The sequence below is a fragment of the Carassius gibelio genome, chromosome B18 (assembly GCF_023724105.1).
Source record: "Carassius gibelio isolate Cgi1373 ecotype wild population from Czech Republic chromosome B18, carGib1.2-hapl.c, whole genome shotgun sequence".
Classification (NCBI taxonomy): domain Eukaryota; kingdom Metazoa; phylum Chordata; class Actinopteri; order Cypriniformes; family Cyprinidae; genus Carassius; species Carassius gibelio.
Genome location: NC_068413.1, coordinates 9,042,363 through 9,067,803, shown reverse-complemented (window position 1 = coordinate 9,067,803; position 25,441 = coordinate 9,042,363). Strand labels below are relative to the sequence as shown.

General features: G+C 37.2%; 3 protein-coding genes and 1 non-coding gene across 5 annotated transcripts in view; 3 read left to right on the top strand and 1 right to left on the bottom strand.

Moving 5' to 3' along the window:
• megf11 (multiple EGF-like-domains 11) overlaps positions 1-3,210 on the top strand; it is a 103,235-nt gene extending 100,025 nt beyond the window's left edge. The window contains exons 25-26 of the mRNA XM_052582094.1: positions 422-631; positions 1,878-3,210. Of these exons, the coding sequence (XP_052438054.1) occupies positions 422-631; positions 1,878-2,053 (386 nt within the window). The 3' untranslated portion in view covers positions 2,054-3,210. The remainder of the gene's footprint in view (positions 1-421; positions 632-1,877) is intronic.
• A 2,709-nt stretch (positions 3,211-5,919) lies between these two features.
• On the bottom strand, positions 5,920-12,085 carry LOC127977283 (ras-related protein Rab-11A). The gene is made up of 5 exons (XM_052582096.1): positions 11,906-12,085; positions 10,080-10,275; positions 8,952-9,145; positions 8,715-8,795; positions 5,920-8,244 (listed from the first exon to the last, which is right to left on the bottom strand). The coding sequence occupies exons 1-5, from the start codon at positions 11,943-11,945 to the stop codon at positions 8,108-8,110; spliced, it is 648 nt and encodes a 215-aa protein (XP_052438056.1). The 5' UTR covers positions 11,946-12,085; the 3' UTR covers positions 5,920-8,107.
• Positions 12,086-12,681: 596 nt separating this feature from the next.
• On the top strand, positions 12,682-12,753 carry trnaq-cug (transfer RNA glutamine (anticodon CUG)). The gene has a single exon. It is a non-coding gene; the product is annotated as a tRNA-Gln (tRNA).
• Positions 12,754-18,090: 5,337 nt separating this feature from the next.
• Positions 18,091-25,441, top strand: part of LOC127977320 (C-myc promoter-binding protein) — a 30,527-nt gene continuing 23,176 nt past the window's right edge. The window contains exons 1-3 of one of the 2 annotated variants that reach the window (XM_052582171.1): positions 18,091-18,324; positions 23,493-23,838; positions 24,406-24,652. In XM_052582171.1, the coding sequence (XP_052438131.1) occupies positions 23,528-23,838; positions 24,406-24,652 (558 nt within the window). In that variant the 5' untranslated portion in view covers positions 18,091-18,324; positions 23,493-23,527. The remainder of the gene's footprint in view (positions 18,325-23,492; positions 23,839-24,405; positions 24,653-25,441) is intronic. The other variant, XM_052582169.1, reaches the window with a different exon arrangement.

The window sequence follows — 25,441 nt, the reverse complement described above, 5'->3', positions numbered from 1 at the left end:
ACCTGGATGTGCATGCGTCTCATTCACAAACACATTACATTTTCAACTGTGTTACCGATTTATAAATAGTCAGTTGTGTCAGAGGACAACTTAATCTGTTCCTCTGTTTCCGGATGGTGTATGTCCTGCAAATCTTATACACAAACTCTTCTTCAGCTACATTAGATCTTAGCTGCTGTAACAAGATTTTCCAGTGCTGTCTAACAGGATTTCACAGTGAAAATCTACCATGGGATGCAGTTTCTAAACAGTATATCACGGAAAAGTGTTTATTTTGCATCTTTGACTAGAGACCGTCTTGAACGTAACTTCATTTTCCTATAGTTCTATGTACAAATACTAACATTTATTACATTTTGTCTCTCCCAGAGGATGATGTGAAATGAATATGTGAGTAATATCGCTTCTGTAATGTGTGTAGATTACATAAAGGCCTCCATGTGTAGCTCCAGCTCGTGCTCCCTAAATAGTGAGAACCCGTACGCCACCATCCGAGATCCGCCCAGCCTGGCCTGCAAGCACACTGAAAGCAGCTACGTGGAGATGAAGTCACCTGCTCACAGAGACCTGAGCTTCTGCTCCAGCACAAGCACGACCCTGACCAGTGCCAGCAGGAACGTCTATGACGCGGGTGAGTCTCATGAATGCAGATGGGGACTTACTACTTATAGAAAGGCTCCAGTTCTCTCATTTTTGTCTCTTTAAGCACAACTTTGTTGTAAGTACAATGCTGCCATATGAAAACACTGTCCTTCACAGTCTAACTACTGATAGAGAAAAAATTGCATTGTAATTCCTATAGGAAAGACAGGGCCTTTGTATTGTTGACAGATCAACTTTGTCCAAAATAGTTAAAGAAAATATCTGCTGCCAAGTTTCATTCATTAGGCTTATAAATTAAAAAAGAATAAATCAATTCTTAAATAAATAATCCTATTATTCTGAGCTATGAAGTTGCACTTAAATAGTTTTTATGTAATTTGTACTTCAATATAAAGGTGTATGTTTATACTTATTTTATTTATAAATAGATTTTTTTTTATATGAATATATTTTAGTAAGATGTTATGATATTATTATAAAATATTCATTTTGAAGTGTAATAAAAAAAGGAAGTTTAAATGTTGCCATATGCCAAACACAGTATAAATAAAATTAATGCATACATAAATATATTAATATATTTATGTATGTTTTTGCGATACATATATATATATATATATATATATATATATATATATATATATATATTAGTATTTTTATATATCATTATATTATTTATTAATATTTAGAATTAGCTTTTATTTATATGTAATTTTGTCGGTTTTATTTTATTTTTATTTTTTTTCTAAATAGCTTTCATTTTCTATTTCAGTTTTAGTAATTTTATAATTTTCACTTATTTCAAAACATGTCTAATTTTCAGTTGTTTCATCTAATATTTACATATTTCAGCTTGATTTCAATTACCAAAAATTATTTTAAGTTTGTTTTTGTTAACAAAAACACTGCTATCTATATAAAATAGCATATATTAAACTATATACTTTATTAAAATAAAATAGCTTTTGTAAAGTTTTTGTAAAATGTGTTTATCCATAAGTATATTTATGCTTAATGTTTTTAAGCATTATTTATGTATGAGACCAAACATTAAAATATAAATGATAATGCACTCAATTTTAGTTTTCAAATGTTTAAACGTGTCAATTTATTATCAATGTATTAAAAAAAAAAGTTATTTAAAGGAAACATTTGACCAATATGTTTAGAATATAATCTACTGCATCCCATAGACAAAGCTACAGTTTGATTGAAAGATTCAGAGAGAGTTTGAGAAATGGAGCCACTCACCCCTTACCACCCTTCTTCCTCAGAACCGACAGTGAGTGTTCTTCAGGGACCCAACGGCCTGGCGACCGGATTCTCGCAGAGTCCTTATGACCTCCCGCGGAACAGCCACATTCCCAGCCACTACGACATCCTGCCAATGCGCCACAGCCCAACACACACCCCACCCCCTCCAGAGAGCCCCCCGAGCTCCCTGCTGTAGAGCCCAGTCCTGCCCAGCCCAAAAACACAGACGCCAGGACCTCGTTTTTTAAATCTCTCTTTCTCTTCAACAATCATTCAAGTACAGATGCATGACATACTGGACATGACACAGGAGAAGAGCGGATTCCTCTCTGAGGTCTGTGGGAAATGAATAGTACATCAAAACAAGAACAGATTTGGACACCAGCGATTATTCATCATCCCTCTCAGAGGCGTTTTAAAACAAGCTGTGCATATTAAATCAGGTGTAAAAAGCATTCTTTGTTTATAGGTCTATGAAAAGACTTTTAGAGGGAATAAAGGAGTGTTTGAGATTATTTAATGGAAACATATGATATGTTGAATCTTAAAAACAGTATGCTCCGCATACTGGAACGGATAATCAATGCGACTCAGTGATCCAGAACTTTTCATTAGGAGCTGGCATCGATCTTGAAAACGTGAGCCAGGGGTGACGATGAAGGAACAATCCTCTTTTTTTTGCCCCCCAAAAAAAGTCTGGACTTCAAGGCATTGGCGACGAAGCATGGTTTCAGTAAGAAATAATAAGACTTCTTATTGTGTAAAGATGGTTACCAAAACAGTGTGTGAGAAGAGCGAGAACCGATCATTTATCGACCACTTCTAAACCTACCCAGAAATATTTATAAAGGTTTATGAGGAGAGCCTGGGTCAACATGAGCTGCACTGCTCATTTGTGTAACATCCTGGTGCTTTCTACTGTACATAGGAGTTTATGACTGTTGCTGTCATTTCTTTGGGTGTGTATGTTGTATGAACGTGGGACTAAGCTATCATGTTTAGTTTATCTTCTTTGTATGTTTACATTTTTTAAACATCTGTTAGCAGGCCTTGAAGGGCTTTTAATTTGTGGTTCTGTATTTATGATGTTTATTTATGCCTCGTTTGTGCAAGTGATGTTTTTCTTTGTAGTGTAAAAGGTAAACATATTTAAACTGGAAAAAAAAAGTAGCATGAACAAATGATGATAACCATAGTGACCGATTATTTTCATGTGCTTGTGCTATTCGTGCACAGTATTAATATATAAAGTCGACATTATATGTTAGCTCTTATGTCATAGTAGATTCCATGACCAGATGAGACCTCATGCGTGTCCTGAAAAGTTTAGTATAAATAGACTTGGAGACGTGTCCCATTCTTTGTGTTTCAGTTTGTTTGATGACTACAGCTTTGCTGCTTTGATTTTTGTTCTTAAGTGGCTGCATTCCCATATAATAGCAATAACATAGTGACAATCGTTCATAAATAAAAGAAGAAAAAAAATGCATTTCATCAATCCTACCAGATCTACAGATTAATAGTGGCTGCTCTCGCACTTTTAACATGTTTTTTCCAGAATACTCAAGTTAAATTTTTTTGGTTAATTGCTGCTTGATTTTTTATTGTAAAATATATATATATATATATATATATTAGTGCTGTCAATCGATTAAAAAAAATTAACTAATTAATCGCACAATTTTTTAAAATTAATCGCGATTAATCGCAATTAAAAGACTGAAACTTTTTGGATATGTAAATGTAAAATGTAAATAATTAATGTAAACTCAAGACAAAGAAACTATTTAAATTCAAAATATGATTGTTTATTGGAATTTTTGTTTAACTTGTAACACAGATTTTCTCATGTAAACAACATACCTGCAATAAACCATCAATATCCTCCAAATTAACTGTTGGCTTGAAAGCCATATTTATTACAGAAATAAAAACACAGACATGTAAGTACCATTTGAATTTCAAAACAATCAATGCCAATAAAAAAACAAAAATGATTTCCATGTTGAATTCTAAGTGGACTGCAAAAAAATTCCAAAGTATAGTCATTGCCAGTGCTTTAAGTGGGCCGGTACGCACCAGTACTCAGTACCGCCACTTCCAAATATAGCTCTTGAGCGTACCGCCACCTCTCCGTGCGCCCAGAACGTGCTTGTAGCGTACCGGTACGCTCATTTGGACATCTGTTTTAATAGAGGTTGTAATCTTTTACCTGCACTGCCGATTTTCAGAGTGCCCTTCACAATGCAAGCTTCCTAATTCATCCCACCCAGAGCAGAAACTACATTACCCATTCACCCTTAAGTTACACAAGTGAATAGCGCATGTGTCGCTTTTCCCACTGTTAAGTGTCAGCAACTCAACGTGGCCGGAGAAGGTGTGTGAAACTCGTTGTGAGTTATACTAAAGCAAAATCTTGAGTATTTATTGTCTGATAAACATTAAAAACTGTCTGCGGAGGTTGAGTCGTCCTGCAGCCCCCGCTGGATGTTCATTGGCTGCAGCATCTTTTTTCTAAGTTCTAAAAAAATACCGTAGACGGCAAGGCACAAATTTAGATATTCATTTATCTAATTAATCTATAGCCTATGCACAAAGACAATATGATCTTTTTGTTCCCTTTTTGTTTTAAAGCTTGATGAAGAGAGAGAGAGCGCAAGTTGCTGCAGCTGAGGAGGACAGTGATGCACGCGTACAGGAGTGATTGACAGTTCGCACTGTGTACAAAAATATACTCCGCTACACAATTATTTCGTTATATTCGTTTAAGCTTATTAACGTTAGCGTTACAGAAAGGTCTAATTTAAATAATGACATTTGAGTTCATGATTTTAATGTTGCTGTTTCTTGTGGCAGACTAAATGAAGAGTAATGTTTCTTGTGGCAGACTGAAGAGTAATCCGGCAGAGTTTTGTACTGAAACTTTCCGTCTAAAAGTCCTTCCTTGGTCTTATCCATATTTCTTTGCACGTTGAACACACATAGGCCACAACTGGAAATAAAAAAAAACTGCAACCGCGTTAATTGCGTTATTTTTTTTTAACGCGTTAAATATTTCAAATTAATCGAATGCGTTAACGCGCTAATTTTGACAGCACTAATATATATATATATTTTTTTTTTTTTTTTTAAGTCAGAATTTTACATTTGTCATAAGGGCAGTACACATACTTCTATCAGAGTACTTTTTTTTTTAAATTTCTAATTCATTTAGAAAACACTTTTTTAATATTGGCCAACCATTATGAAAATATTTATTTCCAGATCTGTACTGAATATTATCTTGTTACATACAAGTGCTCCCTTTTGAATAAACCAACTACTTTTACTAACTTAAGAAATTAGGACTTAATGCTCATGCCTTAAGGAAGTGAAATACAATATAACAAATCAAAAGGAATAAAGTAACAGAATATAGCAGCAGTGGTTAATGAGGTTAAAAAGAAACTCTTACATGACAACTCTGAGTATTTAAAGAAAAGTTCAAGTACTCACCCTCAGGCCATCCGAGATCTAGATGATTGCTTTTTTTTATGAAACCGATTTGGAGAAATTTAGCATTAAATCACTTGTTCACCAATGGATCCTCTGCAGTGAATGGGTGCCGTCAGAATGAGAGTCCAAAGAGCTGATACAACCATCACAGTATTCCACAAGTAATGTATTGTGAAGTGAAAAGATGTGTGTTTTCAAGAAACAAATCCATCGAGGCGTTTTTTTTTTATGTCAGCCCTGTTGATTTTAACTAAGATAGGAGTATTTTATTTATAATATTGCTTTCTCCAGTCACGTCATCTGAATCAGGAGAGAAATAAGACACAGATTAAGCACTGGTTACAAGCCAAAACAGATCCAAACAAACAAATTATTTTGGTGGTTTTGATGTGAAGACAACAAGGGATGGATTTTTCGCTGGAGGAAGCATCATTATGGATTATGGACGCTATGGATTTTGGCTAGAAGAGATAAAACAAACTCATATACATCTTGGATGGCCTGAGGGTACATTTTCATTTTGGGGCAAACTTACTTCAAACACACAAAAACCAGCATAAGCCAAACTTTGAATTAACTACATATTTTATTTGCTCTTTTAAATTGGAATTACAGGTGGACAGAGTAGTAGTATAATCATAACAATACAAAAAAAAAATCACAGTACAGTGCAGACAAAAAGAAACAAAAAGAAAGAAAGTTCTCGAGGCAATACGTGAAAGATCCGACAGTCAGAAAAGTAATATCCGGCTAATCTTCCTAGGACACACCAGCTATGTGCAGTGCATGGGCAGGTCATAGTTGTGCCATCTGTACCCTCACATCATTGGCACTGGCCCCCGTTAGCACCAGAGACCCCTGCCTCGAAAGGACAGTCATACAATCAGAGTCAGGGTCCTAAACGAGCGCAAGCAGACCCTGACGTGTGTATAAGCTCCAGGTCTTTTCCTTTTGATGGCGATAAGTACTGTATATTACCTCGGTGTGCTGCTTAGAAGACCTAGAGTTTTACCTTATAAGATACAGGAGACGAAAACCGTAAAATGACTCACATGCACTCATGTCTGTTCAGTCTGATTCACTAATAACATTGCAGCCTTTAAGGGCCTTCGATTCCACCTGGAATGTGTTCTGATACTGCGGAGAATGATCGTAGCAAACTATGTTGTTTCACCTAGGGCTGGGGTAATTAAAGTCAAGGGGATCGATAACCAAAGTGAAATTTCCAGCAAATAAATGACTTCACGGTTGTTGCAGACTAATATGCTGAGGTCTACAGTATTCCTCCGCTCCGAGGTCACCCGTGGTGAGTGACCGTTATATAACATGCATTATTAGTTCAGTCTTTACTGATATTTTATGTCACACTGAGTACGTTTTATTAGACAGCAATTAAGCGAAGACAAGCAACACAGCTTGTGGTAGTTTCCCCATCTGCTCAACTCAGGACAACAACTTTTTTGTAGGCTAAAACATAATACATTCATAAATTATCACACGGTCTTAATATTTAAGAGTCCCACCACTTCGCCACGAAGATAAAGGCTAACAACTCGATTCAAGAGACTACCACAGAATAAATACAAGTTACGGGTCTTAAGATCATTAACTGTATGTAGTGGCGCTAAGTCAAACCGGGAGAGAGATTTTACATTCAGTGCAAAAACGAAAAGAGAAAGTATTCAGTCTATTCCCTAGAATGCTCTCGAATGTGACGTGGCCATCAGCTGGCCGCCATTCACCGTTGCGTGTTTTTCCTGTTCCGACTAACGACCTGCAAAAGTACAATGGGTTCGAAGTTGTGACGAGAAAATAATGTTACGTGCCCTCATTTCTTACGGAATAGATCTGTGGTAGTGTTTCAAAGAGAACTTATGCCTGTTTGCTAAAGTACTTTCCCCTCTTTTTGCATGATCAATTATTGTTTGTACAAATCGAACTCTTGCTATATGAAGACAAGGGCTGGAATACGAAAAGAAAAAGACTACATTACCGTTCGCACATGCACGGGTAGCTGAAAAGGTGCTGCGTTTTAAGCACATGCGTGAAGGCGTCCGTGTGTGACGTTCCATCAGAAAAAAAGGCACTATAAAACCACTATTCTACCTCGAAGCACGTGAAGGTGATGAGAAAACAGCGCGGTAGCTATATGCCAAGGCCTTTTTCCACTGGCCTGATGGTAAAAAAATCAAGAACGTTACGCGATGTTCCCCGTGCCAAGTGCGTGAAGGGACTGTACATGCGATGTAAACTATACTTGGGAGATGGCTAAAAGGTGAAGACTGTGGTCTTTGGGCCCTAATTGTCATCTAACATCTATCAGGTACATCATCTCTCTACAATCACAACATTAAATATAGCGAAACCTCCAATACTGCACGTTTCTCCCCTCCACCCCAGTGACAAGGGGGCTGCTACTAAAGACATAAGCGAACCTCACACGTTTGCGAATGAAATTATATATTAAGACATTTCAGTGAAGATGGGCACAAATGATTATTAAAATTCTGCAATATAAAAGCCTACCATGGCAGGAAGGAAAAAACCAACAACAACAACAACAAAAAAAACAAGCTTAGTCCAGACTGCAGGTGGTGACCCTTTGAGACTCCAGCTTTTGGAACCAGCCTCTGTGCTCAAGCCTAGTTGTGCAGCTGCATCTCAGACCCAAAGCAGTCTTGAAGGGGAGGGGAGGAGGGGGGTGTTGCAGGTGGGTGGTTGGGGGAGGGTACGGGACAGGACGGGACGGGTGCCGCTAAATGCTCTGGCAGCACTGCATCTTTGGTTTATTCTCAGTAGGTTGCACCTGGATGGACACCACATTGTTGCTTGGTGACATGTCATTGTCCCGGCGGTCAGACATCTGCTTTTGGGATACGATCCGGTAGATTTCTGCAGAACAGAAAGAGATATTGATGCTAAGATGATGTACGGTGCCAACAATCCAGGAACTGGTGATGAATATGGACTTTGTGTTGCCATAAAAGCCTATAAACCCTACAGTTATTACTGGATGTCAGGGACGAACACAATTATTGCATTGCAACGGACTGCGATGCTTTTGAAAAATTTATTATTTGGTCCTCCTCTGCAGATGCCAGGAGCCGAACAGAGGCGCAAAAGACGACCGAAACTCTCTATTGCAGTCACGTCAGGCTAGAAAAACCCAACCGACCAAAGCAGGGCTTTTGATGAGTCATTCATAAGGATCTGGCCTTCAGCCAATCATTTACAATCTTTCTTTTCCTTTTACACAAACACACAGTCGCTTCCTCAAGCTTGTTTAGTGTGCATTTCCTTCTTCATGCATTACTCATTACAAAAAAGAAAAAAAAGTTGATCATTCTTCAACGCACACTCACCAGTCAGGATGGTCTGAAAAGCGGTCTCTACATTAGTGGAATCCAAGGCTGAGGTCTCTAGGAAGGACAGACCATTTTTCTCTGCAAACATGAGGGGATATATATATATATATATTAATGGATATGGTAACAATTAACAAAGTACACAACGATACTAAAGAAGCCCTGGCTATACACTCTTCCTGTAATTTAGCAGGAGTTAAAGGTCTACTTGTAAGAGTTTACTGTGGATCTAACCTGCAAAAGCACGTGCTTCGTCGGTGGGCACGGCCCGAAGGTGACGCAAGTCGCTTTTATTGCCCACGAGCATGATGACTATGTTGGTGTCTGCGTGGTCTCTCAGCTCTTTAAGCCAGCGCTCCACATTTTCATAGGTCAGGTGCTTGGCGATGTCATACACTAGAAGGGCCCCAACAGCTCCCCGGTAATACCTGTAGACCAGCATGGATAATAAATCAAAGTTACCTCAATGAGTACACTTAAAAGTCAAAATGCACACTTCTTGATTCTAATTTGAGTAATTCAATGGTTATTGCAATTAAAATAAAAATATTTGACTTCCTAATCGGTTATGTCATGTAAAAACTTCTGAAACAGTTTTAATTTGGGGGTGGTCACGTACTTCTTTTTACTCAAAAATACATCAGATTATGCTAATGTGAGTGCTATGTACATTTATTCATTTGCCAGACGCTTTTAGCCACAGCTACATTTACAGTTGAGGAATACAGCAATCGGCTATCTTAAGATGCCAATAAACATGAGAAGTGCCCTTTACACAAGGTTTTAATTATTGTTCAAAATAGTATAAGCTAGGACAGGAAGGGATAAAGGGTATTAAGAGAATAGAAAAAGAGAAGGCATTGATTTTTTTATGAGGCGGCAGTTAGATGCTGACAGAGGAGAGGAGTTCTCAGGTGTTTCTTGAAGATTTTCACATTGAGTTTGAACACTGAGTTAAGGACGTTTCACACTCAAAACAATATCTATAAAAATAACTATAACGTTAACAATACCGTATTTGCATTCACACCAACTCAAAATAACTTTGTTTATCATTCATAGCAGTTCTCTAATTTTAAGTGCTTGAGTTCTTTAAAGACAGGTGTATTCTGACCATCACGTTCTTCAACTGGGAATTTTTATTACTGAATGTGATTCTGCATTACATGTTGTTATTGTGACTCTTGTGATTGTGGTGTGGAATTCTAGGCTTAGAATGTTTATTAAAACTTCACAAGTCACACTTATCGTCCTTGCTGTGAATGGGCCTTAAGACTTTAGAATTCAGAAAAAATAACAAATTCAGAAATATCAATATCTGTAATATGAGGAATAACATTTTAGATTTTTGAAGACTCTTACGCTGAAGTGATGGCCCGGTAGCGTTCCTGTCCGGCTGTGTCCCAGATCTGAGCTTTCACCGTCTTTCCATCCACCTGAATGCTACGTGTAGCGAACTCTACTCCAATAGTGCTTTTGCTCTCAAGGTTGAATTCATTTCGGGTGAAACGTGACAACAGGTTACTCTTCCCCACACCAGAGTCTCCAATCAGGACCACTTCAAGATAAAACGCATCAGGGTTTCATATCAGGACATCACACCTCTCTTTAAAGGGTTAGTTCACCAAAATGTTTTGTGTTATTTTCTTACCCTCATGTAAACCCATAAGAATTTTCCACATCTTTAAAACATAAATGAAGGTATTTTACATGGAACCTTGTATCCATTCCATAAAAAAACGTAAACAGATCAGAAACAAGAATGTTCCATGTTTACCATATTCGATATACTTTATATACATGCACTGATCGATATTTAGATATGAATATAAGACTAAATTACATAAAGCAAGAAGACGTGTTTGCTATGTCTGAGTTTTTGAACCAAGTTTTAGTTAAGCCTACATGGTCTTTTAATGGAGGAACAGAAATCTCTGAGGTTTCTTTCTAAAATATTTTAATGAGTGTTTCACAGATAAACCGAAGTCTTATGGGTTTTGAATGACATGAGGGTGAGTAAATGATGGAATTTAAATTTTTTGACGAACCATCCCTTTAAATGGGAGTGTGAGTGATAAATCAAAGGTACTTCTGTCTAAAATAGTATAAAAGGAACAAACCTCTTCACATTAGGAAACTGGGTGCTTATGTCACAACCAGATGCCACATTTAAAAGTGAAGTGCATTTAAATAAGTGGCAAAAAAATGTCATTGTTGGAGAGATCACCATTTTTGTAACACTGCTCTGACACAAACGTGTTGCAGATTGTGGATGTAGAAAAAAGTTCTAATGTTATTTTAAGACGCATACACTGATCATGACTGAACTACTAGATTAGAGAGGTAGTTTACTACGAATCACATGACAGCACGTAATTTCCTAACTGGTGACAACCTAACAAGCTGCTAGAACAATACACTGCAAAGAAAATGGAAAACAACTTGTTTCAGGGACTTGACGTAAAAAGACAAAAGTTTCATATGCGTTCATGAAGGAAAAACAACATAGGTTCACAAAGAGAGGCCGCGTCACCTGACACCTTATAGCGACTTTAAAGACAATAACAATAACCTGTCACAAACAATTATTAATATTTAAAACACAGTTCAACCAAAACATGTTAAGTCCGTCATTACACACATTTTACCAAATCCGTATTACTTTATTTTTGCCGACAAAACACAAAAAGAGATGTTAGAGGGAATGACAACCTCAATCACCGTTCACTGTAACCGTACAGAAGAAAATATAATGAAAGTGAATGGTTGTTTAAGTTGTCCCAAATATCTAATTTGTCGTCCATAAACAAAAAGAAACCCATACTAGGAAAAAAACTGAAAAAAATAGGCCGTTTCCAATTTCCGCCTGCTCCGTTAAAATCCCCCGGCGACAGTCTCCGCTAACTTCAGCTAGCCGCTTCAAGGTGTGGTCAAATCCACGGTAAACTATGTTTTATGTGACAGCCATCGCCCATATGAACTCAGTGTGCTCTAACTGAGGAATACTTCACATTAACCAACAAACGCTAAAATTATACTTTTTCAGTCGAGGAGCAGGAGTTTATTTGGGATGTTGGAAATCAGCTAGCCGGTTAGCTGGCCTTCAGTGTTTAATATAAAACCACAATAACCACGATTATCGGAGCCGCTTTAACTTTACACTCGAGACAAATGTATTCTGTACTCACCTTTAAACAAGTAGTCATATTCGTCATCTCGCGTCCCCATCTCGGTTAAAACAAAAGCGCAAACAATGGAAGAATGTGAAGGAAAAGTGGAGCCGACTCGACCCTATCCTCTCCGCAGCTGCACTGCAGTGTATTTGTGATTAGGCTGTAGCCATGCTAGCAAGTTAGCAAGCAGGCGAACCAGCGAACCTCTCCCGAAGTGTTCCGGGTTAGAGCCTTTACAGACTGCCAAAATAAAAGCCTAATTATAATATTCATTTAATTACATTATAATGTACAAATGTATGGTATATAGTGTGTAAAATATTGTGTGCCTTTTTGATAGCGTATATGTTAATGGTGATTTAAGTGTGGTTTGATCTGAATACAGTACAGTGATAACGTTTTGCTGATTTATCACGTTCTACTAAACAACAACAAAAATGCTAATTTTAAAGCTTTATATACTTTAATATAAAATATGTTCGTTGTCAAAACATTTTTTTGTAGAACAGAAAACACTAACGTTATTTTAATTTACGGGGAACATAAAAAGGAAGTGATATGAAATATGTCCTGCTCCTGCAGTGAGGTATGTTTTTTTTTTGACTGTCTATGGGTTTGTGGCGTACCACTGTGTTCGTGAGAGTTATTTTCAATCTAGGCTTGTATGTGGCTGTTTAGGTCATACTTCCTGGTGATGGAGGTTTGGAGGAACAAACAAACTAATAACAAAAGTGACTACACATCTCATAATTAGTCATCAAAATCGGTAGATTTTTTGCTGTTAGTAGGGCGGTTCCATGGTGTAATGGTTAGCACTCTGGACTCTGAATCCAGCGATCCGAGTTCAAATCTCGGTGGAACCTAGCTTTTCGTTCTTTTGAGTAAGAAATGTTAGTTTGGATTTATCAATACTAGTCACAAGGATCATGAAACGTCTGTGCTTAAAAGGCCAATAATTAGCTCAAACACTGTGATAAATCCATAACACTTTTTTATTAATTTATTATAATTTTTATAATATATATATATTTTTCATTTTACACAAAGGAAAGGCGTAAATCAGGTATTAATCGTTTTAAATTAAACGGAACCGCATTCTATTAAGCGTTTTCTAACGTAAAACGATTTATTTATAATAAATTGAAACTTTACGTTTGACCACTAGGGTGCAGTATTGTGCGTGTCTTGAGTCAGAAAAAAATACAAAAAGATTGAAATGTACCGAATGTGATGGCGGGGGCTTTCTGAGTGCTTTCATTTAGTAATCTACAACAAACAGTTGTACCTTCTTTAGGCAGATGAAAGGCAATGCATTGCAGTGCTGATGGGAAAGCCCCCATGGTTCACAATGAGTCACGGTACATACAGTAAGAAACATATTTCAGATTTGAATCAATGCATATCTCATGTTTAGGCGTCTATATTTATTTTATTTTGAGTGGATAATGTGGAAATGACAAGGACAATGAGGCCACCAAAAGTATTTAGTCATTCTGTAATTATAATCTTAAAAGGATCATATTCCATTCTTCAATCATATTGCACAATCATATAGCAACGAAGCCTGTGATTCATAATTGATAAACATGCATTTCCTGGCAATGTATACCAGACCTGATTTTCTTCCAGTTGTATGGAGTACTCTGTTGAATGGAGATTATTTGTCTAGATTGTTTTCTTTTCTTTTAAAATGTTAATTTTTTTACATCAAAATATTTTTTTGATTACACAAAAAAACCGGTTACAGCTATAAGAAGGTTTTGTACTTCTTAGATTCTAGTTCAGAGAGACAAATAAACCAGCATTCAAATATTCCTTAACTATTCCAATATGTTTAGCAAATGGCTACACCCATTTTTTCATAATTTATTTTTCTTTTCTTTTTTTTTTTACATCACCCAAGACTTTGTCCAGATGTTCTAGAATCTAGTGAATATCCTCTGGTGCTTTGCAGCAAACGGTACATTACTGTAATCAGAGATACATTTTTTATGTATATTCTGTCTGCCAGTAATGTACTGTAGTTGTGTTGCTGACTCATATTCAAAAAGAATCACCTGCTGGACAGTCGGGGGGTTTCTACACTGCAAAATATGTTCTTATACCAAACAATATGCAATATAATGCCTTTCACTTTTTTCACCATTAAACACAATAGAAGAAGAAATTGTTTTTACTTTTCAGCTTTTTTGGAGTTTACAGTTAAACTTATACAGTGTAAATGCAATTGAAAGGTCACTGGATTTTTCACATATTTCCCAGTTCAGTTGTCAAAATGTTATTTAAATCTTTCTTATTAATATCTATGCATTAAAAAAAATGGAAACAGTACATTTTTGTATGTTTTTGAGTTTCAATTAAAATAGGAACCGTTACAAATAGCAAAATTATGTCTTTACAAAACCATATTACAGAATAATTATGAGAACATCAATAAAAACAATAATAAAACTGTACTTAACAAGTTTGCAAGGTGTTTTGATTTTCCTGTAAAACATTCAAAGCAGTCAGACATGAGATCCCAAAAAATAGAGATGTCTTATTACACATTTCAAGTTTGGGTTATTAGTTATTCGAATCATACACAAGCACACAGTGAAAGATAATAACATTACTTCAGCTCCACAGGGAGATTACAGAGACACTGAGGTAGACACAAACACAAGGCACATATCCAACGCATAAATGTGATTTCTGTGCAGCACGGTAAAGTAAAATTTAGGTACAGACATCTTATTTTTGCCAGATGTACCTCTCAGTTCTTAGATAAATCCTTAGATAATTATATCAAGATGACATATTTATGGTGAACCGGAGTACTACCACAAGTGGGCTGTGTATAAATTCCATTTCAAACTAACACAATTTCTAGCCTAACAAACATAATTACTACATCTAAACAAATGGAGAATCCTGTGAAGTTGTGTAGAAACGCGCCACATATTGAATACCACTGAATTACAAGCAATGATTCTGGAAGACCCCAGTGGATATCATCAGACGCAGGCAGAGATCAGCGACAGCAGCCTTCAAGCTCTACTCAGTTTGTTCAGCTGCTCTCATGTCAGATGTATAAAACTCAACTCCAGTCTCAGATTCAGATCCAAACATTAAAACTAAAAACTTCTCTGTAACACTGTAAAGGCTTTTACAGAAGTGAAAAAAACAAAGCGAAATGTTGTACTCCACACTCCGCAGCAGACTGAAACTCATAAGGCAGGCAATGACGTTCCAAATACCTTATCTTTACTGACGCCAAAAAGGGCATACTAGATTGATGAAACTCTAGTCCTTTGGGTGGCTATGGTGTGGCCTTTGGAACCACATAGCTATAGGACTATATCACGAGGGGGTGATGGATATCCCACTCCTTCTGATATTTATGGCTTGGCACAGTCAGTTGGGTGGCCAGCCAGCATCCACTTAAACTGCTTTATTAAATCATTCATCTGAGTTTAAGAAGTGTTCTGGGTGTCTTCTTGATGAAGAAACCTGAAGCACTTTGAAGATGGCCTTCAGTAGTCTCTCGGGTGCTTTGCAACACCTTTTGATCTCTGAACCTTCTAAACAAACAGACTCTTGCAGCACATTAACACCCACACGTTTTCTAGATTAGCACTGCAAATGTCACCTCCTAAAAGTCAACTTTTGTCAGTGGATTTTCTTTCCTATTGTTTTCAAATCCTGCTATTTTTGTCTTTGGACACACTGTAAGAAAATACCTTATGCTATGTCAGTTGAGACACTTATTTAACAAGCTGAGGAGCTGTAGCTGAGAATGTAGTTACCGCGGCAATCCGCCCTCATCAGACCACCTAGAATGGCATGGAATGTTTGAGTCAGTGGCACATTTTGTTGGCAGTCACACCATTAACTAGAAAAAAATTCTTCTCATTTTCTGTCTGATGAGGGCTGCATTGCCATTTTCAAAGCCCTGTTAAAGCAGCAGTGCAGGACCAGGGTTTGCAAACGAACTTAGAAAAGTCCCATAGGGCCTATACTCTCTTTAACTTTGTCCTTGAATCAGATGTGAAGGAGACTGCCTCCATAAACTCAACCATTTACATGGTGATATTTCCCCACACAATGACTGCTAATGGACATGAGCAATAATAATAATACAAAATGGAATGAAATACATTGACTTTTGTTACATTGGCATATTACGACACGTAACAATTAATGGTTGATCTAAATGGTTTTTTTTTTAATGGCTAAGGGAAGTTAGAAAGAGCAGGGTGTCTGAAATAATTCTAATAGATTGACCATTTGTCAGAGTTATTAGAGTTAAAACCATAGTAAAACTGTAGTTATATATATATACCTGTAGTTATATATATAACATTTTATATATAAAAAATTTGACTTTCTATATATATATATATATATATATATATATATATATATTGATAGTATATATACAGGTGCATCTCAAAATAAATTTCATATCTTGAAAAAGTTTTTTCTTTTTTTGGTAACTTATTGCAAAAAGTGATACTTTCATATGTTCTAGATTCATTACATATAAAGTAAAAAATTAAAAAAAAATTGGTTTTATTTTTGATGATTAGAGCTTACATCTCATGAAAGTCAAAAATCCAGCATCTCAAAATATTACAATATTTACATTTGAGTTTCATTAAATGAACCATTCCTAAAGTATAAATTCTGGGTATCTTTTGTTCCATGAAACCACAATAATGGAAAAGACTGCTGACTTGGCAATGGTCCAGAAGACGATCACAAAGTGTGTAAGTCACAGAAGGTCATGATTGAAAAGGGTGGCTGTACACAGAGTGCTGTATCAAAGCATATTAAATGTAAAGTTTAATAACTGGGTAGGAAAAGTTGCACAAGCAACAGGGATGACTGCAATCTTGAGAATACTGTCAAGCGAAGCTGATTCAAAGACTTAGGAGAGCTTCACAAGTAGTGGACTGAAGCTGGAGTCAGTGCATCAAGAGTCACTATGCTCAGACGTCTTCAGAGAAGGGCTACCAAGCCACTTCTGAAACAAAAACAACGTCAGAAGCATCTTACCTGGGCTATGGAAAATAAGAACTGGACTGTTGCTCAGTGGTCCAAAGTCCTCTTTTCAGATTATTTGCATTTCATTTTGAAATCAAGGTCTGGAGATACAGGAAGACTGGAGAGGCACAAAATCCAAGCTGCTTGAAGTCCAATGTCAAGTTTCAATATTCAGTGATGATTTGGGGAGCCGTGACATCTGCTGGTGTTGGTTTATTGTGTTTTATCAAGTCCAAAGTCAATCCAGCCATCTAACAGGAGATTTTGGAGCACTTTATGCTTCCATCTGCTGAGAAGAAATATGAGAGCGAGTCGATCCAAAAATACAGGCTCAGTATTACCTCAGCAGTGCCACAGGCTGATCGCTTCCATGCCACACCTCACTGATGTTGGAATTTTTATTAAAAGAGCCCCACCCAATTGTTGAGTGCATAAATTAACATACTTTAAATAACTTAAATTTTTCAGATTTAAAGATTTTTTTAAATAAGCTACAAAAAATACATGTTCTTTTAGATACACTTGTATATATAATAAGACGATAAGATAAGACGCATTCCTTTGGTGTGAGTGACCCGGGTTCGAATCCACTGTAAGACACCAATGTGTCCCTGAGCAAGACACTTAACCCCTAGTTGCTCCAGAGGCGTGCGACCTCTGCCATATATAGCAATTGTAAGTCGCTTTGGATAAAAGCGTCAGCTAAATGAATAAATGTAAATGTAATGTAAATGTATATGCATATGCATATAAAAACAGACATATTAATAACAATAAAAAACACAACAATATTACCAAAACTACAAATAAAATTCATATAAAAAACGCAAAATATAACAATACAAACTTATTACATTTGAACGAATTCCTAAAACTAATTCCTCTTTGAGGTACTATTATAGTTGTATTAATTATTTGCGTTATTCAAACTACTTTTTCGTGTGTACCTCTCTTATAATTCCAAGGCTTTTTGTGTTTGTTATTTATCATGGACTGTGTCTTTAAATCCAACTTCCAAGTCCCAACACTTTCAAACAAATTCTGTCAATAACATTCAGCGCCACAGTCTTTATATGGACTACCTGTCGGGACGCCCCCACATTAAATCAGCGACGGTCCCCGGAATGTTCAGCTGACGTCACGACTTGCTGGCAGTCACGTGCCCCGGTGGTAGGTTTTAATAAGCGCTTGCGCGAGCCTGGAGCTGAGCGCATCTCTGAAAGCGTGTAGAGATGAGACACAGCCCTTCCGGAGGGAATATTTATACGTGATAGAAGAATAATTTATTTGTCTGATGAAAATGGAAGGAAATACATAAAGGCCTTCTTCAGTCCCGTGATTAATAATCAGAATAACGGTGCGTGTTTCAATGAGCGTGTCCTCTGAATCGTCGTCCTACTGAAACAGTGAGTGCGCTATGCTCATTTCTGTTTATTGGTTACGAACATTAATTTGCTTTCCTTTATGAATTGTACACTTTAAAATAGTCGATAGATGATAAATATGAAGCGTTTAAGTCAATATATGATGTAAATATATAAGACTGACCGGGGATGGAGTGACTGCTGTCATCACGCGTAGTTAACTGTGCGCTTGTTTTGATTCTGATCGTGGATTTACATACTATGTGATGATAGTCAAGTCATCCCCTACACCATTTATCGGTGAAGCTTATTAGAAATATGTTTCTATTAGTATAATTCAGGATTTTGAGCATCGGATGTAAATAACATGGCCCTAATGATTTATGAGTTATTGTAAGACTGACCCAGCCCAGCTGTCTGGAATCTGGATGCAGTCAGTCTCACCTTCATATTTAATTCACCGCATTTTTTTTATGTTTGTTTATTAGTATGCAATGTTCTATCTTTACTGGCAATTAAAATGGATCTATAATAGAAAAGAGGATTAATGTCAGTACTGGTGTGATGTTGTCTGCAGGGCCAGAACAAATTATAGGCATTAAAGGGAATGTGTGCTAACAATATAAACATAAGTGGTTGACTTGTATATTTTTAATGACTTGTTTGTAAATGTGTACATTTTGTCCTCCCAATTCTGAATATGTGGGTTAAATCCTTTGGCATAGCTACTCAGCAGGGTGCCACACTCAAATACAGATCAGAAGAGTTACAAAGACAGAGATTTTGTCTGATGTGATAATGTGACACTGTAGTTGTTTGAAAAAAAGACTGGTTGAGCAAAGCATGAAAAATTTGAAAGTTATTTCAGAGAGGTTAAGGAAGATTTCTCAAAGCATCCATCATGTATTGTGGAGATTTGGCTTTGATCCAGGATTCAGAGTTGGATGTGATATGTATCTTAATTCAGAAAAAAACTGCAATAGATTCATGAGCATGTCTTTGTGTTGAAGTTCGGTAATTGCCAGTGTATCTTTAAATTCATTAAAGCATGAATATTATTTTTTTTAAATATGATACATCAAACCAGTTTTACCGGTTTATTGCATTTCGTTATCGCTCAACTGTAATTTATATATTTTAAGTTTAACAGTCTGTGCTTAACAAGCTTCAGCAGTGCATGCTTTAGTTCGGTTGGGCGTTCCTTTAAAATGTGTCATGACATTACAGTTAATGTTACATTAAAGGGAAACATCTGTTGAAACATTTTCACTAATAAGACTCTTGGTTGTTTTCATCTTTTCATCCACTTTGGAAAACCTGCATGGGCAGAACTTGTTTCAAAACTCCAGAAGTTTGCCAGAATCTGTCTCTTGACAATAGGTTGAATAACTGCATTGCTTTATAAGTGTCTTTTAACCCAAAATTTTAGTAGATACGGTTGAGTTGGAACTTTAAAGAGAAAAGAAACCCTGCCTGTCCTGTACCTCAGTAAAGTCTTCCTGACAAAACATTTCCACATAGAAATAGCTTGCCTGCTTCCCCCTATCCAAAGTATGCAGATGTCTGCTTGTTTCCCGGCATGGTGCAAAGGAATCAAATGTCCGCCCCATGTCTTAAGCAGGACCAGATGCTCGGCCAAATGTGCTGCATTAGTTCCCCCTTCTTGTGTTTTCCTCCAGGCCTCCCTGCTGTCCCAGAGCTGTGCAGCCTGTTGGTCCATGGAGCCCTTACGCAGGACCACAGCCCATGGCTCCAGCACAGCTGGATAAGATCAGGCTTGTTTTTATGGGCAGGCTGTTAAATTGGCTTATCCTGTGGCTCTTACACGCCACAGGTTGGTGAAAGAAGAGCAAGGCTTATCATGTCAAAAGCATGCCTCCCAAAGCAGTACTAAGATGAAATTATTAGAAAATGGTGTTTGTTATTCCGTGGGTGTTTTATTTGGGACAAGACTCTGTCTACTACTATATATTTCCCGATTTTTTTATGTGATCATTTTTATATATTTTTATATTACTCCCTTTATTATTTATTTACAGTTTCTGAAGTTCTTAATGCAGCTTTAACTATAGATATTTAGATAACACAAAAAGAAGCAATTTTAAAAACAAAATTAATGGATGCTAATACTGTTTAGCATTTGATGAAGATTACATTTATCATTTATAAATCATTTTAGTGTCTTTGTTTGGACTGTTTTTATTCCATAGATTTTATGTAATGTAATAATGCATTACTTTTTTGATAATGGGCCAGGACTTTGAGTGCTAATCCTAGATCACTGAATCTGTTTTCATATTCTGTGGCATCATTCATTGCGTAGTGCTTTCTGAACTGTCTGTACTGGAACTGTCCAGTCATTTAAACTGGAAAAGGGAACCATCGATCTCTTACTCCTGTTCTTTGGAAAACAAGTATCAAGTCGGTCAGAGATCAGGGAAGTAAAGGAGTTCCTTATTTCTTTCTCAGCAGCCAGATGGGATGGCTCAGACATGAAGTGTCATTTTCTTTCATGGTTTCTCCATGCCAGGATTTCCGCTGCGTAGGACCCATGTTGATTTGTCTGATGAAAGTGCCTTTACCAACGCACTTCCGGGCGTTTTTGAGTCCCTCATTGACGTTACCATGGTGTTTCACAATCAAGAAGTGACTTCCTATTGGGTTGAAAGGAAAAGTGTTGAGTCAGTGCAAGAGTCTCTATTATTGCATCACAAAACAATGAAATCTGCCTCAGGGCTTTCCAGTGCGCAGTATGCCTTATTACAATATAATAATAACAATATAATTCTCTGCATGTTTGTCCAAATTTGCCTAGAATTTATCTCTAACCTGTCGGGTTATGCTGTTGCCTTTCCTCCCCAACAGTTGTTATTGAACTGTTGATGTGAGATTGTGAAGTCCTCATTACTGCATCATTATTTCTACCAAAAGAGTCCGCTTTCTGCTCTGTGACTCATTTTTATTAGTTTTATGTAAGTATTTTTCTCTCCCCCGTTGCATTTTAAAGTCGAATGATGAATATTTGCTGGCTTTTCTTCATGGTTGCCATGGTGAGGATTATCATTTTTCTCTTCTGATGGTAGAGAGGGCACAGCCAGCCTCTGCGGATGGCGTGGTTGTTGGACCGAGAGATTATGTCTATATATAATCCTAAATCTCTCACGTAACATGACACATCTGCTATGTTTTTTTTTCTCACTTTGTGTCTGTTTGGTGGACTTTCTGTTGTGTGTGTCTCTGTTCGGATCTTGAGATGTTTGATTGTTTCTGCAAGTAGATTGATGGATTTATGTTTGCTTTGTGTGATGTTGTTGAGCACAATATGTGAAATCAGCTGTAGGAGAGACATCTGGAACAAAGTGTGCATCAGTGTCTTTGTCAATGTTGTTGGACAAGGGACAGAGAGAGTGTTCTAGAGCCCCTCTCCTTCAAAGCCCAAAGGTTTATATGGATGAGAAGGATTAGAGTTCTAAGGCCTGAAGTTATTCTCGGCGTCTAACAAGGATCTTGAAATCTGCCGATGACTTCTCACCATTTCCAAAATATTTGGTAGAAACAGCAACTTCCCGTTTCACACCATCAGCGTCACTGGTTCCTTAAAAGAAAAACGTCTTTACTTCGACACATCGTTATATCAGATGAACCTAGTCAATAGGTCAGTTTCAATTCCTGAGCTCTTAAGCCGTGTCCCATGACTCTGTTGGCCATTACTGTAAATCACAGAGAAGCCATTGGCCCGGATGATGTCCACTGTAATGATGATGGTACTAGGCGTGTAACAGTTTAAATTTCTATGTTCATGATTTTTGGTACAGTTCAATATTTGATCAGGGGAAAAAAAAACTACATTAACATATTTATTGACATATCACATTAGGCTGACTGATATAAAATTATAATTAAACTTTATTTGGATTATTTCTTTGTTGCACATTTTTTTATATTATCCCTAAAATGTGTTTTAATATCACTATTAATAAGGATTGCTTGATCTCTGTACAATAAGAGTCTTTCAATGCAAGATATTTTCAATATCTGAAGTATACTTGCAATAATTTCACTTTAGCACAGACATATTTATTTATAGCTATATCTTTAGTTGGACCTAAGCACTATTTCAACAAAATTAATGTGCATTAAAATTAGTTGTCCCAATTTAGCAGACTTTATATACAAAAAGTACAACTGCAGGGTATTTTTATTAGGCACATAAATATGTACATTTATTTTTAGTGAACTTAGCACATTTTTTTTCACAAGGGTATTCATCTAGGAATCTGAAAAACATTTATCTTGGTTGCTTTCCACAGAAATCTTAAGCAGCACAACTGTTTGCAGTATGATAATAATTAAACGTTTCTTGAGTAGAAAATCAGCACATTAAAATGATTTCTGAAGGATCATGTGACATTGAAAACTAGAGTAATGGCTGCTAAAAAGTCTACCCTAGGTTTCAGTCATTTTTTGGGACTGCATGACCTCTACAGAAAGATAAAACTGGACCTACAGTCTACTAGCAGGTACCATGCTATTTTTGGTGCTATGAAGCCATGTGAACATCAGTCACTCGTAATGACTCAGAGTGAGTACTTGTGCCAACATGAGTGTTGTAAAAGCCCCAGGCCTCTTCTGAAAGAGAAGGGAACCTCTAATTAAGATATCAGTGGTTGTGGTATTAGTGAGGCTTATGGTGACAAACTTCACATTGATGCAGAGTTGCAGACAGAAGGAATTCCCTTTGTTGTCTGACCTTTTTAAGTACTTTTTTTTTCTTCCTTCCTGTGCACTTAATCAGCAGGTACAAACTCTTATGACTCCTGATTCAAAAGCATAATAGGACATATTCCTTTATCCCCAGCAGGAACTGGTAATTGCTTCCGTCTGTCCAGTTTATATTTCTCACAAAGACTGTTGTGAGAGGTTGTTCTCTGCATCTGTGGATGTGTAATGGTCATATCCTTTTCTAAGCCCATAAGGGAGCAAATGTAACCAGAGTAAAAATGGTATTTCCTAGGAGTGTTGTATAACTCGTACTGCATATTCTGATTGTTTTTTTCTTTTCAATCCCTCCTTGTTTAAAGACGGATGTTTTCATTCGTGAAGATGGTCGAATCTGAACACCTGGCATTATTAAGCAACAGTGTGTACTAGGCTGCAGTTCCCCGTTTCTTCATATGCTCACTCTATTCACATTGCTCTCTTGTTCCCAGCATAAACAGTCCTCGTTTTATGGGGATGATCGAAGATGGAAGACAAAAGCCTTCGTGTAGCAGACTACTTTGTGGTGGCAGGACTCACCGACTCATCTAAGCCCCTCGAGGAAGATGTCCACCCTGAGGATGGTGGCCATAGGAGTTCAGCCCAGCTCAAGGTGCCCATCACTGATGTGGCTGTGGTGATTCGCTCCCTAGGGGAGGAAGTACCTCGAGGGTATACCTGCGTTGAATGCACCCCCTCTGGACTTCCTGCTGAACTGAATGGAGGAAGCCTCATGGGGCCGCAGATCTTCCTCTGCTATAAGAGAGGCAGAGACAAACCGCCGCTCACAGACCTGGGGTAAGACATCTAAACTTCAGATATGGTTGTACCAAAAACCTAGTAAGCTGCCTATTTAGAAAGCATTTTAAGTTATGCTCCTGAAGCAAAGTCTTTTCTACACAGTTGCTAAAAGTTTTGTTCTTTTCCATGCGACGAACTCTGCTGATGAAGATGAAGATGTTGACTATAAATATACCCGTTTTTTTATATATATATATTAGAAGGTATCAAGAAAAAAAGCAAAATATAGAACTTGAAGACAAAAAGTGACATCTACACTCTATTAATATTTAATTGTATATAATTAGCTTATTCGAACATCAAAGTTATTTTAGCAACATGCTAAAACTCAATTTTACTGGAATCAGCAGTAAGTGAGTTATGTCACTGATGCTACTTGCCAAATGCCTATTGATGGAGCTGCTTTCCCAATCAATAATTCATAAGGTACTATTTAGGATGCTGTCTTTTCAGATAGCTACTAATGTAGGCAGTAGACAGTGAGGCAGCTCAGTCGGTTTTGGAACCTGGTGTGTTTGTGCACAACGTTTACTATCCTCATGTCCTTTGTTTCATGATTCTTAGAGTCCTCTTTGAGTGGAAGGAGAAACTGAAGCCGGACTGTCAAATTATACAGACCACACCCTCTGGCCGCCCCGCTAATATCAGTAGCTCCTCCTCCCAAAGGATCTACATCACATATCGGCGTGCCTCTGAGAACCACTCTAATGCCACGCTGGCTGTCACAGACATCTGTGTCATTATTCCCAGCAAGGGAGAGACACCACCACATGCTTTCTGCAAGGTGGACAAGAATCTCAACAGCAGTATGGTGAGCACAACAGTCACCCTATCCTGTTCAAATAACCAGCAGTTTAGATGGAGGGAAACTGGTTGACCGTGATGGTTTTTTCTAGCAATGCTGGTTGTCCATGGAAGCCCTGCTAACCAAGCAACCTTGTTTAAACTCTAGGCAGAATTGAACTGCATTAAAATGTAGAGATTTAGGGCCAGATTTACTAAACAGGGCAAATTAGCATTAGAGCACAATTCCATAAAAGCACAGATGGGGAAAAATTCTGCGAGTGATGTACTAACAGTGCACAAATTAAAGAACACATACGCAGCCAGATAATTTCCATTATGACCAGCGCAATCTACCAAGAGCAGCGCAAATTAGCTTTAAGAAATATTTTTTGGGGGCAATAAATAATGCTGCAAATACTAGTGAATTGACAAGTGCAAACGTTAGTAAATCGTGTTGCAGGATTCATTTTAATACTCTCCTCGCAAAAATTATGAATCTGAAAAGGATAGTCCTAAAAATGCATATTCAATAAGGTCAGGCAAAAAAATAACCCTTTCGTTTTCAGTGATAATTCTTTACTGCGCATATTGTAATGCCAAGAGACCACTTGTGCTGGCCCTTTGATTTAAATATGCTTACCGTATTGGATATCAGTCAACACTGGCGAGATTTTCAATAATTATCAGCTTATCAGTTTTTCCAAAATTTTTGTACTGGTACAAACCTGCTCAAAGCGTTTTGTGGTGGTTAGTTTTCCTTAAATTATGAGTAATAATAACATCAGACCACAACGATCAACATTTTACATATCTG